This window comes from Pogona vitticeps, chromosome 9 (genome assembly GCF_051106095.1).
Source record: "Pogona vitticeps strain Pit_001003342236 chromosome 9, PviZW2.1, whole genome shotgun sequence".
Classification (NCBI taxonomy): domain Eukaryota; kingdom Metazoa; phylum Chordata; class Lepidosauria; order Squamata; family Agamidae; genus Pogona; species Pogona vitticeps.
The window spans coordinates 19870818-19883622 of NC_135791.1; the positions used below are offsets into that span (position 1 = coordinate 19870818).

General features: G+C 47.4%; 1 protein-coding gene across 6 annotated transcripts in view; it reads left to right on the top strand.

Moving 5' to 3' along the window:
• Window positions 1-790: 790 nt before the first annotated feature.
• The window catches only part of USF2 (upstream transcription factor 2, c-fos interacting), a 37709-nt gene continuing 25694 nt past the window's right edge, over window positions 791-12805 (top strand). For 3 of the 6 annotated variants that reach the window (XM_020777875.3, XM_020777876.3, XM_020777877.3), the window contains exon 1: window positions 9399-10683. In XM_020777875.3, coding sequence (XP_020633534.2) covers window positions 10412-10683 — 272 coding nt within the window. In that variant the 5' untranslated portion in view covers window positions 9399-10411. Of the gene's footprint in view, window positions 1294-9398; window positions 10684-12805 lie in introns of those variants that run through there. The other 3 variants (XM_072980176.2, XM_072980177.2, XM_072980178.2) reach the window with 3 other exon arrangements.

Here is a 12805-nt window from a genome sequence, read left to right on the forward strand (position 1 = left end):
GGCCGGCCATTGACAGCAATCGTAGGTCCGTTCACGGGCAAGGCAGTCCCGCAACACGCGAGGGGACTGACTCCCAGGTAAAGCGCGCACAAGACCGCGACTCCCCGTCGGCGGGCCGCACACGATCCAGCAGAGCCAAGAGGACACGCGCCGCCGCCGCCGCCGCCGCACCTTACGGGTCGCGTACTCACGGCGCCGGCTTTCTCGTGAACACCTCCGGTACTGCGGGTTTGCGTTACACGGACTACGTGCATCTGTCACACTAATCCAGGAATACGTAGGGAACTCCCTATTCTATTTTAATAAATATTACCCCCCCACTCCGCGCGAGCCAACACGACGCGCATGCGCCCTGCAAACCCCGTCGACGGTGGGAGGAGGGATTTTAAGAAGGGGGGGGTGAAGCCTCGAACTCGGGCTCGCTCCTGCCTCCCCACCCAGTCATCCACCCCCCCGCAAGGTTTTCTTCTCTTCCTCGGCCCTCGTCCACCGCCGGTCCCTTTTGCCATCGACGGCCTGGCGACACCCTTCCCCCCCCCCCCCGTCCCCAATCCTGTTTTTTGTCTCCGCCGCCGAAAACACGTCTTTCACACGACCAACAAAAGACGCGTCCGTGGCCGCCGCCGCCTCCCCTCCCCCCCCCCCGCGCGGCTCCCACGCCCTCCGAACGTTCGAACCGAAGCTCGCAACGTTCCATCCGCGGCGGCGGCGGTGGCGATTGTTCTCAACGTTCCATCGCGCTCCTCCCCCCGCCCCGGATCGTCGTCGCAACGTTCGATTCCCCCCTCCCCCTTCCCCCCCGCCCGCTCCGGGCTTGTTGCAACGTTCCATCCGCCGCGGCTGGTGCGCCGACGTTCCAAAAGCAGGCCGCGGACGTTCCATCGCCTCCTTTCGGCCTCCCGTTTTTCGCTTCCCCCCCCCCCGCTTCACGTGTCCCGGGTTCCCAGCTGGGGAAGGGGAGGGAGGCGAACCCTCGCCTGCCTGCCTGCCTGCTCGCTCGCCTGCCTCTCTCGCTTTCCTCCTCACATGACCCGAGTGTTTGTCCCCGTGATCAGCGCCTCGGCTCCCGTGTCTTCTCCGCGTCCCCTCTACCTCCATCCGGCGTGAGATTTAAAAACTCATCCCCTTCTTTTCCCCTTGCCCCCACCCCCACCCCTTCCCCTCTGGTGCTGCGGGGTCTCTCTTTCCCCCCCTCCCTCCCTCTCCCTCCCTCCCCCCTTTCCCCCCTCCCTCTCCCCCCATGGACATGCTGGATCCCGGCCTGGACACAGCCACCGCCTCCGCTGCTTCCAGGTAAGAGGGAGGACTTCCAGACACCCACCCCCCCCCCCGCCATTCTTTTTCTTCTTCCCGGGGATCCGGCCCTCCCTTCTTTGCACAAGGCCCTGCCGAGGGGGGGGGGGAGGGGAGGAAGGCACCCGCCATGATCCGCCTCCCGTGCTCGTCGTCCTGCGGTTGCAGCGAAAGCAGCAGTCGGGAGAAAAGAGGGGAGAACAAAATGGAGGACGAGGCTTAGCTTGGGAGACCGGTTTTCTGGGGGATCTTGGGGTGTGGGGAGAAGAGAGGAGGGGGGGGAGAAAAGGAAAGCTGGGGAGCTGGTCGTGAGAATGGAGTGCTGGCCCTTAAAATGTGTGTAGAGATTGCCCTAAGCTACCCTGCGAGCAGGGGCGCTCCGCAGGATTATAGGGCGAGGAAGAAAGGATGATGATGAATGTCAGAAGAGATCGGGGGTGACAAGGGAGGGCGAGAGAGCTGGACAAGGACCTAGATACATATTGGGGGGGGGGAGAGTCCATAAATCAGTGGATATGGATGCATCTGTATCGACTTATGGGGGCAGGAGGGAGGAGAAGTGGCGTGACGCCGCATTGTTTTGGTGTCAAACGGGGAGGGGACAAAAAGTGGAGTTGGCTGACAGACAGGAGGTGGGGTCAATAACACCAAGGTTGGCCAGGTGGGTCAAGAAAAGGGTTTCAACCTAGGTGAGGAAAGGTAACAAGGTGGAGCAGAGGAATAAAGAGATTTGATGTGGGCATGCTGGATTGACAGCCCTTTGTGTTGTCCGAGTTAGATGCAACTCTAGGATTGAGGGACCCGAGTTCAGATCCTGTGCTCAGGCATGAAATCCATCCTCCAAACTACCTTACAGATTTGTCATCGGATTGGAAAGCTTTCTTTTCCTACCCAGTCCGGAGCATTCGAGCAGAAAGCAAAATCAAAGTGTGCAGTGGGGTAAATTCTTGAAATAAAGCGGCAGAAGACATAATAGGAGAGAAGAATAGTTGGTCAGGACGGCTGGTTTGGTTTTGGAAGCCGAGATCCACTTTGTGCATCCTGTCCAGTGTACACTTAGCTGAAAATAATTACCATGTGATGCGTGAAACAAACCTGAGTGTATGTAGAGGGACGTTCTGGGTGTGCCCTGTGTTCTCCGACTTTGCAGGGGTGGAAAAAAAAATCATCCTGCTTCACAGAAGGCAGATATTGTATAGGATTTTGGCAAGTCGGCCAAACTGGAGAATTCCTTTCTGTCCTGAAACCTACAGATGTTCATCTGTGGTGAACAAAGAGAGCTTCAAGGTGACCGGACTGGGAAGGTCTTGTAATTTGGAACCAAACTGTGTTTCCCCATTTCTGAGTCCGGGATATGCCACAGAGGAATAACATAAGTGTGTGTTGTGCAATTGCGTACCAGTAACTTCTATGGGCTTAACACCCCTGGTCTGCTCTTCTGGAAAGAAATGTCAATGTTCTTGGTATAGTTCTTTGGGAGCATATATTGGACAGGGAAAGGATATGATCAGCGGCTAGCTTGTGTGTAAACGTGGGGTGGGGGATCCATAAGAAAGGGAGTGGTAGGATATGAACAGATAGCTAACTGTAGGTCTGTGTGTCTCAGTTTTTGTCTGTCCTGAACATGCCAGGTATTGAACTTGGTGCCATTTTGAACACTTGGTGCCTTCACCATTAAGCTACATTAGACTGGCTGAAATCCTCTTGCTCAGTGCAGGCCTATTAGATCAGTAGAACTCACAGGGGAATTAATCCACCAAGCTCTGGCTGATTCAGTGGGTTTACTCTAGTTGTAACTTAGAACTTACAAGAACTGCTGGACAGCTCAGCAGTTGAGGCATCTGGCTGCAGAACCAGAAGCTGGGAGTTCAGTTCCCCACCGTTCCTCCTTGACTGGATGAGCCATAGGGTCCCCTTTGAGCTCTACCGTTCTAAAATTTATTGGATATTTTTCAACCACCACATCTGACATGGCCCTAGAAGGTTGAAGGGTGTGCACATTCAAAGCAAACATACTGTTCTTTGTGGAAGTTTTTTGGACTCCTGCGCCCATCGTTCCCCAGCCACCACTTTGGTCATCGAGCTGGTGGATTCTGGGCATCGGAGTCCCCCCAAAAAGTTACTTTTCCAAGGTCTGGGAGACAGAATGGCAAATCTCCCTCAACCCTTATTAAGGAAACTGAAAGCCAACCTGAGATCATCATTTTTATAAGGCCCATCCCTTGTATAAGAATGACAGATTAAACAGCTGATTATTTGACCTTTTGATAGTACCGAAAATCTGCTGGTTGAAATGGCTGCCTCTCTCTCTAGGACTCACCTTCAGAAAAGGGTGATAGGTGGGAGAACTCCTCCCCTTCAGCCCCCCTTGCCCCATACGTGGCACGTAGTCCCATTAGATTAGCTGATAGGGAATGGTGCTGTCCATTCTTGTTGTCCATTCTTGAACTGGGGAGTTGTCCATTCTTGAACTAGGGAGTTCCTGGCTCAAGCCCCATTAACCCATAAGATGGGGTCACCTTGAGTCCTTAGTTCTGCCTGTCAGTAGAGCTACCTCACAAGGTCGTTGTAATGGGAAGGGGGAAGAGCTGCATTATGCTGCTTTGAGGTCAATGGTGCTCAGAGACATTTATCTTCATCCCTGTGGGTGATGAAATCCTGCAAGATATGAGACTCTGCTCATTATTAAAGCCTGTTATATCTTCGGATACCCTTCCCTGTTAGGTTGTTAAGCTCCCTTCTTCTAAACTGAAGGTGTTTCATAATTTCTGTGCTGCTCCAAACCCGCTGAGTGTAGGAATAATTAGAATACTACTGCATCTCCAGGTGCAAATGAAAATGAAGGCCTCTCTTGGCCTCTGTTCTAGTTTGGTTGACCCAGGTTAGTTTTTTTGAGTGTGCCCAATTTCTCTGTAGGAGGTGGGCAAATGTAGAGAAGAGATGGAGATCCTAAGAAGGCAGGAGAGAGGAGATGAGGAGGTTATGAACGACATCTCCCATCAATCCCACATAGCCTGGCTAAGCATATGGAGTTCTAGGAATTACAGTAGTTCCCAACCTTGGGTCTCCAGATGTTCTTGGTTCAAAACTCCCAGAAGCCTTTGCCACTAGCTGTGCTGGCCAGGATTTCTGGGAGTTGTAGGCCAGGAACATCTGGACACTCAAGGTTGGGAACCACTGATTTAAAACATCTGGAAAGCCAAAGTACTCTACCTCTGGAGAAGAAGTCCATGTCAGATGGGATGAAAGCAGGGTCACAGAACAGAACCATGGAGTTGGAAGGGTGCCTTAGAGGCTATCTAGACCAGCCCCCCTGGTTATTGTAGGAAATCCAGAGCAAGTGGATTTCCTCGAGACAGCTGAGAAGCCACTCCCCCATCTGTGGAATGGTTTCTGTAGCCAAATGGCAATGATTGATGCAAGTTTTTTTCCTAATACATAACTGAAATATGTTTTTCTTGACGATCCAGCTTTAGACCTAGATGTACTTCTTACACTAGGGATGAGAAAGGACAGATCTTAGCTGCTTTTCAAAGGATGAACTAAATGAAATATGTAGCGTGGAAATGGGCAAAATGTAGCCTTCCAGATGTTGATGGATTATGACCCCCGGACGTTTTTGCCCCAGCTGTGTCGGCTGGAGCAGATGGGACCTGCAGTTCCTGAAGAGTTGTACTTAGCCCATTCCTAACATACCATGTAGCTAAGCTTTGCTTTCTGTTTTATATCAAGTAAAGGGGGAACTAACCTGGATCGGGACCACTTTGTGTGTATTGGGAACATTGAACCTACCTGGCCCGGCTTTCTTTTTATTTTTTAAAATTGGGACAGAGATTTAAATCTCCTTTGTTTTACCTGTAAGCCTATCAGGTATGTATCCAGAGTACTTACCTGGAAATTGAAAAGAAAGAATGGAAGGAAGGTAACTTGGTTTTAATTTAAACAGTGGCTACAACTTCAAGCACTATCTGATGAATGTGGGATAAAGTGGACTTAATGCTTCCTATACAGTGGTGCCTCGCTTAACGATGATAATCTGTTCCCGGAAAATCGCCATTAAGTGAAAACATCGTAAAGTTAAATAAAAACCCCCATTGAAACACATTGAAACCCGTTCAATGCGTTCCAGTTGGGTAAAAATTCACCGTCCAGCGAAGATCCTTCATACGGCGGCCATTTTCGCTGCCTGTATAGCGAGGAATCTGTCTCTAAACACAGCGGGGAGCCATTTTAATTACCCGGCGGCCATTTTGAAACCGCCGATCAGCTGTTAGAAAAATGTCGTTTTGCGAAGAATCGGTTCCCAAAGCAGGGAACCGATCATCGCAAAGCAAAATCCCCACATTTAGACCATTGTTTTGCAATCGCAAAAAGATCGTTGTTAAGCGGATTTGTCGTAATGCGGGGCAATCATAAAGCAAGGCACCACTGTATTGTGACGGGCAGAAAATAGCAGGAAAGGAGGAACATCTAATGTTAGGTGGATTGCCTCCATTAAGGAAGCCATAGCCTTGTATTAACAATAGACCTGAGGGTCTTTTCATAGAATCATGAATTAGAAGAGGCCTGTAAGGCCATCAAGTCCAACCCCCTGCTCAAGGCAGGAATCTGAAGCAAAGTACATCTGACAGAGGGTTGTCTAATTTTCTCTTGATTGCCTCCAGCGATGGAGCCCTCACCACCTCCTGAGCTCATTGGTTCCCTTCTTGTATTGCTCTAACCGTTAGGGAGCTTTTTCCTGATACTTTGGAGATCATTAAGCTTGCCATAAGCTGGTAACAACTAAATGGCATATAACAGCAAAAGTCACTTATTTCTTGTTACTTGGAATTAGCCCTTAAAGGCATTTGCCTTTTTTAGGCAATATTATACCATGGCTTGTGGAAAATGCAGATGATGGAGAATGGAAATGAGAAATCCATGTGGATAAGAAGAAACAGTTGTGACAGTGAGCAGAAACTAGCATTGCCCCAGGAGAACCTATATTTTATATTGAAGAGTGATAAATATAAATGTCCTTGATCATAAAGGGTAGTGTCTAGAATATGGTTCCCAACCTTGGGTCACCAGATGTTCTTGGACTAAAACTCCCAGAAGCCTTCACCACTAGCAGTGCTGGCCAGGATTTCTGGGAGTTGTAAGCCAGGAACATCTGGGGATCCAGGGATGAGACCCACCGGGCTAGAGGATTGAACCAGGACTGGGAAGACCAATTTCTCTCTCTCTCTCTCAGCCATGGAGCTTACTGGGTGACTTTGGGAAGCCTGCTTCTCCGAACCTGGCCGACCTCACAGGACTGTTGTGAGAAGGAAAGTAGGAAGGCGAGAGAGCCGTGCGCACCACTTTCAGCTCCTGAGAAGAAAGGGAGGGTGTGGGTATAACGAGGAAAGCAACAATAATGGGAGTGTTGCATAGAGGAGGGTAGCCATTTGTGTAAGCCTGTAATTAGCCCGCAGAAGTTGCTAGTCGGCTAAAACAAGCTTCCTGCGCGTGAGAAGAAGAGGGGGCCAAAAGGTGTGTTACTGTGCTGGGGTGCAGACATGAAGTCCTCCACCAAAAGGCCTGCCTGCCTGCTTCTCTAAAGGATATAAATATTGCAGGTCTCTCGGTCAGTATCAGATTTCTCCCCTGCAACCAGCGTTAACAAACAGGCAAGGAAGAATCATTGCTACTGAAAAAAGCTGGCCCTGTCTTATGAGCCCAGGTGTATGGGGCGAAAAAAAGCTGGAGCAGCCACACAATTTCATTGATGATCACACAATTTCAGCATTGGTTTGGGAGTGGAGAGATCTGGGTTTGAATGCTTAAACTGATCCGGGAAGCTTACACTGTGACATTCTTCTTTTCTTTCCTTCCTTTTCTCTTGTCCTTCTTGCCCTAAGTTACCTGGCAGGTTCGTTGTACAGCAGGAAAACGAGGCCTGCTGCTTGATTTCCCTATAAGGGGAAAGTAACAGTGCAATACAGTGGTGCCTTGCTAGATGATGATAATCCGTTCCACTGAAATCGCTGTTTAGCGAAATCATTGTCTAGTGAAAAGCATTTCCCCATTGGAATGCATTGAAACCTGTTTAATGCGTTCCAATGGGGAAGAATCGTCGTTGTCTAGCGAAGATCGGCCATAGGAAAGCCACTTTGCAAACCGCCACTCAGCTGTTTAAATCGCTGTCTTGTGAAGCTTAGGTCCCGAAAACACCCGTTTTGCGAACGCGGAGGGAGCTGTCAAAATCATCATCTAGCAAAAATCGGTTTGCGAAGCAGGGACCAAACATTGTCCAGCAAAATTCCCCCATAGGAACCACTGTTTTGCGAATTGCTATAGCGATAGCAAAAAGCCAATGTCTAGCGAAAAAACTGTCATGCGGGGTAACTGTCTAGCGAGGCGCCACTGTACATGAAATAAATTCAGTGGTTGTGCCATTGTTCTGAGAGCCCCTTGGGAGTGATGTTGGGAGGTTGTTTTGTAAGCGTTTAAACCTTCAGGGTGAATTTAGGAATGACTGGCCCTTCAGCAACTCCTCACAGGTCATCCGTGGTGTTTAAGGACGTGGAATCTTTAGCTTGTCCTTTCTATAGAATTAGAGAACCTGGAGGCCCTGCCTTAATGTTTTGGTGGGTTGCAAGGAGAAGGCATGGAGGATGAGATAAGATGTTCTTCTCCAATGTTGGTTCTCCACCTTTGCTTGCTTCTAGCCAGTTCTTCCCAACTTTGCATCCCCAGACTACAACTCCCAGAAATCCTGGCCAGCACAGCTAGCAGTGAAGACTTTTGGGAGTTTTAGTCCAAGAACATCTGCGGACCTAAGGTTGGGAACTGCTGGTCTAGACACGGGCTATCCAGAAAAGAAATATGGCCCCCAGGGTGGTCCATGGTGGTCTTCCAGACTTTGGACGGCAGCTCTGATGGAACGTCACTCTTGGGTAGGCCTGTTGGGAGCTGAAGTCCAGGTACAGCTAGAGGACCCCAAACAGCCTCCCCGGTCTTCGAGAGAGTAGGACGCAGCTTCCTCCCAACCCTGGCTTCTAACCTCCTTCCCCCAGCCTTCCTTGCTGTGGGCACCTTCTCTCAGCTGCGTGGCGGTGTCTCTGCGCCAACATCCTGTCTGAGATAGGAGCCTTATCTCCTTCTGCCAGTGCGAAGGATTAAGGCAGTTGAACGCCTTCCAGCTTTGCAGCTGGCCGTGTGCCTTTCCCGCTGTCGATTCGCGGAGAAAGCAAAAGGATATTAATGTTGAACCCTCCCGATAGGCATCAGCTCAGGAATCTCTTGCTTTCAGGAATGTTTGGGTTGAGATCCCTCGGCCGTTGCAGGAAGGAAGGAGGGAGGTTTTCCTGCTTCCTCGATCAGAGATGGGGCTGCACTTTCGTGGGCCCTTGATTTGGTGAAACAGGAGTTGTCAGATCATAAGGGGTCCACTAGGAAGACAAATAATATGGGTTGTATTCTAATATAATTGTTGCATACAGGAAGACAGAATTATGTTAAATTGTGGAGCCAGAGTTCGTTCCATTTTTTATTATTGCTGCTTTTCTATATACAGTAATTGTATTTTGCCGTTTGTTAATTTTTGCATATTATGTCCTGGTTTTGCTCATCTTGGATTCCGGGACCTCTCTATGGTGACTGGAAAGGCTCTCCAGCGGCTTGGGCTTTAGAGAAGCCAGCCATCATTGGATAAGCAGTGGGCAGTCACTTTTGAGGATATCTTCCTGACCATAAGGGCTGGATGCTTAAGATATTTATAATAAATAATAATGATGTATAGTAATAGAATTGCAGAACTGGATCATCAGTCCAGCCCCTATCAAGGAAACACAGTGGGGAATTGAACTCCCAACCTTCGGCTCTTCAACTAGAGTCTGGAACCACGGGACTGTCCAGCAGTTCATGGTTAGAAGGCAGCAATCTTATATGTGGTTATTTGGGGGAAGCAGTACCCTTGTGCTGACTAGGATTTGCTTTAACATGTAGAACAGTGGTCCCCAACCTTGGGCCTCCAGATGTTCTTGGACTTCAACTCCCAGAAACCCTGGCCAGCAGAAATGGTGGTGAAGGCTTCTGGGAGTTGTAGTCAAAGAACATCTGGAAAGACCCATGGTTGGGGACCACTGATGTAGAAGACTAACGCGCCCGTGTGAAGTGGATCAACTCTTTGCTTTCTGTGGGGAAAATGCAAAAAGCAGGAGGTGTGTACAGAATGACATCCGTGTAAAGGGGTTGGGAAAGCCTAAGTAAGAACATACAGCAGAAGGTCTCTCCCGCAAAACCGCTGCCTGTCTCACTCATGGGACAATCCACGGTGTTAAAAATTGTAACACCTAAAGGAGGCCAGAAGAGTGAATAACAGGAATGGAAACCAGGCTTTTTCGGTGGTGGCCCCATATCTCTGAAACAAATGTCCAACAGAGGTGGAGGGCAGGCACCTACTGTCCCTCCCGGTTTTTAAGCAATTCATCAAAACAGAATTATGTGAAGCTGCTGCTTTTTATCTAGTGCTTTGTTCCCTGAGATGTTCAAAGTTGTTTATATTTGTTTGTTTGTTTGTTTGTTTGTTTGTTTATTTAAAGATAGATTTAGTTAGTTACAGTAATTTTATTGATTTTATGATATACAGGATATTTTCATATATCGTACTGTATTAATTCATTTAATGTGGTTTAGTATCACTTTTGTCAAGTATGCTATGGGATGGTTTGCAAGCTAATTAATTAATCTTAGAACTGCAGAGCTGGAAGGGATCCTATGGGTCATTGAGACCAGCCCCTGTCCAGGAGGCACAGTGGGGAATTGAACTACCAACCTCTATCTCCGCAGCCAGATGATTGAACCACTGAGCTATCCAACAGTTCCAACCGTAGATATGTATGTACATACCTCCCTAATACAGTGGTCCCCAACCTTGGGTCTCCAGATGTTCTCGGACTTCAACTCCCAGAAATCCTGGCCAGCAGAGGTGGTGGTGAAGGCTTCTGGGAGTTGTAGTCCAAGAACATCTGGAGGCCCAAGGTTGGGGGCCACTGACCTAATACATATGTTATTTTTAAAAGGCTGGTGTGCCAAGCCCTTTTCTTGAGTTGGGTTACAATTCCCATTATCCTCCATGCCATGTTAGTTGGGGATGATGATGATTGTAGCAGGCCAGATTGGTGAAATCTCCTATGTGTCACTTCCATCTATCTTTTGTGCTCTTCAGATCCTCGTTTCTGCCTTGGAGAAATTTGGTGTGTACTTTCACTCAAACGTGTGCATTTTTCTTCAAATGGTTATATTCTGCAAGGAAAGAAGACCAGCATACCTGGGTCCTAGAGCCCCTTTTAATCTTAGCAGCAACCCCGTGAGATCATTTCAACTGAGGCCAGCCTGCAGCTCCCTAACAAGCTTTCAGGCTGGGTAATAAGGATTCAACCCTGCTTTTCTCCCAGACCTAGTTGTGTGCTAACCACTGTGCTGTGCTATCTTTCTTAAAAGTAAATTACCTTTGAGAAGAACATGGGATGGTGGATGTATTATACATCTTGTGTTTTGATTTAAATTTGTTTCCTCTTAGTTTCATGTTACCGTATTTTTTTGTGTATAAGACACCCCCATGTATAAGATGCCCCCCACTTTTCTAATCCAAAATTAAGAAATTTAAGTGGGGCTTAGCAAGTGCAGGGGGAAAGGGATCAAAGCGCTGCAGGATCGTTTTGATCCCTGCATTCCCATCCACTTGTTTTTGTTTTCTCCTCAGCTTACTTCCCTGTATAGACAACCCTCAATTTTGGTCTAAAGATTTAGACAAAAGTATAGTCTTATACACTGAAAAATACAGTATTTGAATCTTTCCTTGGTTTTGTCTTTATAGTTATATTATTATGTATTATTAACAAAATTAATTTTTAAAATGGAAAAAAAATAGAAAGTAAGTAAAATTAACCCTGATGTGTGTGATTTCACAACTGCACTGGCCAAACCCTCAAGTTCACTCCTAGGTGTCAAGTTTTATGTCCTAAATAATTTTTGTCTCCTGGTTTTACTTCTGAATCCCATGTCTCTCGGCCCTCGGCCCCATACCTCCTTGTCTAGCAGGAAGTGAATGAAGTTTGAAATGCTGGCTTCACATGCTGGTTTAGGGCGATTTGGTTTGATGCTAATGATAGGAGATGATGGGTTTGGTGCAGATGGTTCAAGAGCAGCAGTAATTGAAACAGTTTTCTACAGAAAGTCTGATCTTTCCTGGAACCTTATCAGAAATTTCTCAAAAAGAGTTGCAACAGCGGTCACAAAACTTTTTGCCTGCCATTATTCCTCTTCTGCTTGTAGCCCATAAGTAAAGGTGTTGTACATGCATCATGTGTGTGTCAGACATGTGAGGCTCAGAACTGGATGGTTAGCTCAGTGAGTTAATTATCTGACTATAGAGCCATAGGTTCGGAGTTCAATTCCCCAGTGGGCTTCCCAGGTAGGACTCTGATTTGGCATATAAAATATTTGTTAAGCGACATAAACAAGACAACCACCGAATCAGTGGCCAAATTCTCTTTCTCTGCCCAAACAATACAAAAGACAATTTTCTTTTGCCTCTGCCTAACCCCGTCATAAAAACGATGTCTGGGTAATCTGTTTTATTAACTTATACTGTTTTAGATATCCTGAAATGTTTTAATTGCTTCCATTTATTTTAAAGATTACATGTATGCGTTTTAAAGATTGATTGATTGAAAACACTAGAAAGGGTTACCCTAAGTCAGAACTGACTTGCAGTCACACAGTTGTTATTATTACAGTGGTGCCTCGCAAGACAAATGCCTCGCAGGACAAAAAACTTGCAAGACAAATGGTTTTGGCAATGGTGGTTGATGACTCGCAAGACGAATGTTCCTATGGCCGTGCTTCGCAAGACGAATGTTTTCTGTTTTTTTTTGTTTCTGCCTGATGTTTTCTGATTTTTAAATGTTTTTCTATGATGTTTAAAAAGATAAAAGTTTTTTAATTGAATTTTTTTAAATCATCTGCACAATATGTATGGTTTTAAAGAGCATTTAATAAACCCTTTGTAAACCAAATTTGACTGTATTCCGACTTTTTTTTGCCCATAGGAACACATTAATTAGATTTCAATGCATTCCTATGGGAAAACGCGTTTCGCATGATGAATTTTTCGCAAGACAACATTAACCGTGGAACGAATTAAATTCGTCTTGCGAGGCACCACTGTATTAGGGAAGCTCAGTAAGTGCCATCAGGAGAGAGCTGTGCTTCTCTGGGGGCCGGCCCAGTTCCTTTGCTGTAGAGGGGCAGGTGCCACCGTTGACAGAGCCATGAAGGTGGCAGCATAGCATGCCTGGGTGACGGATGACCTCAGTGCCTCCTTTCCCACATGGCATGCCTCCAGATGTTTTAGATGCCCAGACAGGTAGGGCAGCATTGCCACTTTCTTGGAGGTGGTGCCCAGAACCATCTGTAAATGAAAGCTCTGGTGTGATGTTTAGATGAGGGCAGGGTTGGGAACTTCCTGATACTGCTTGCAGGT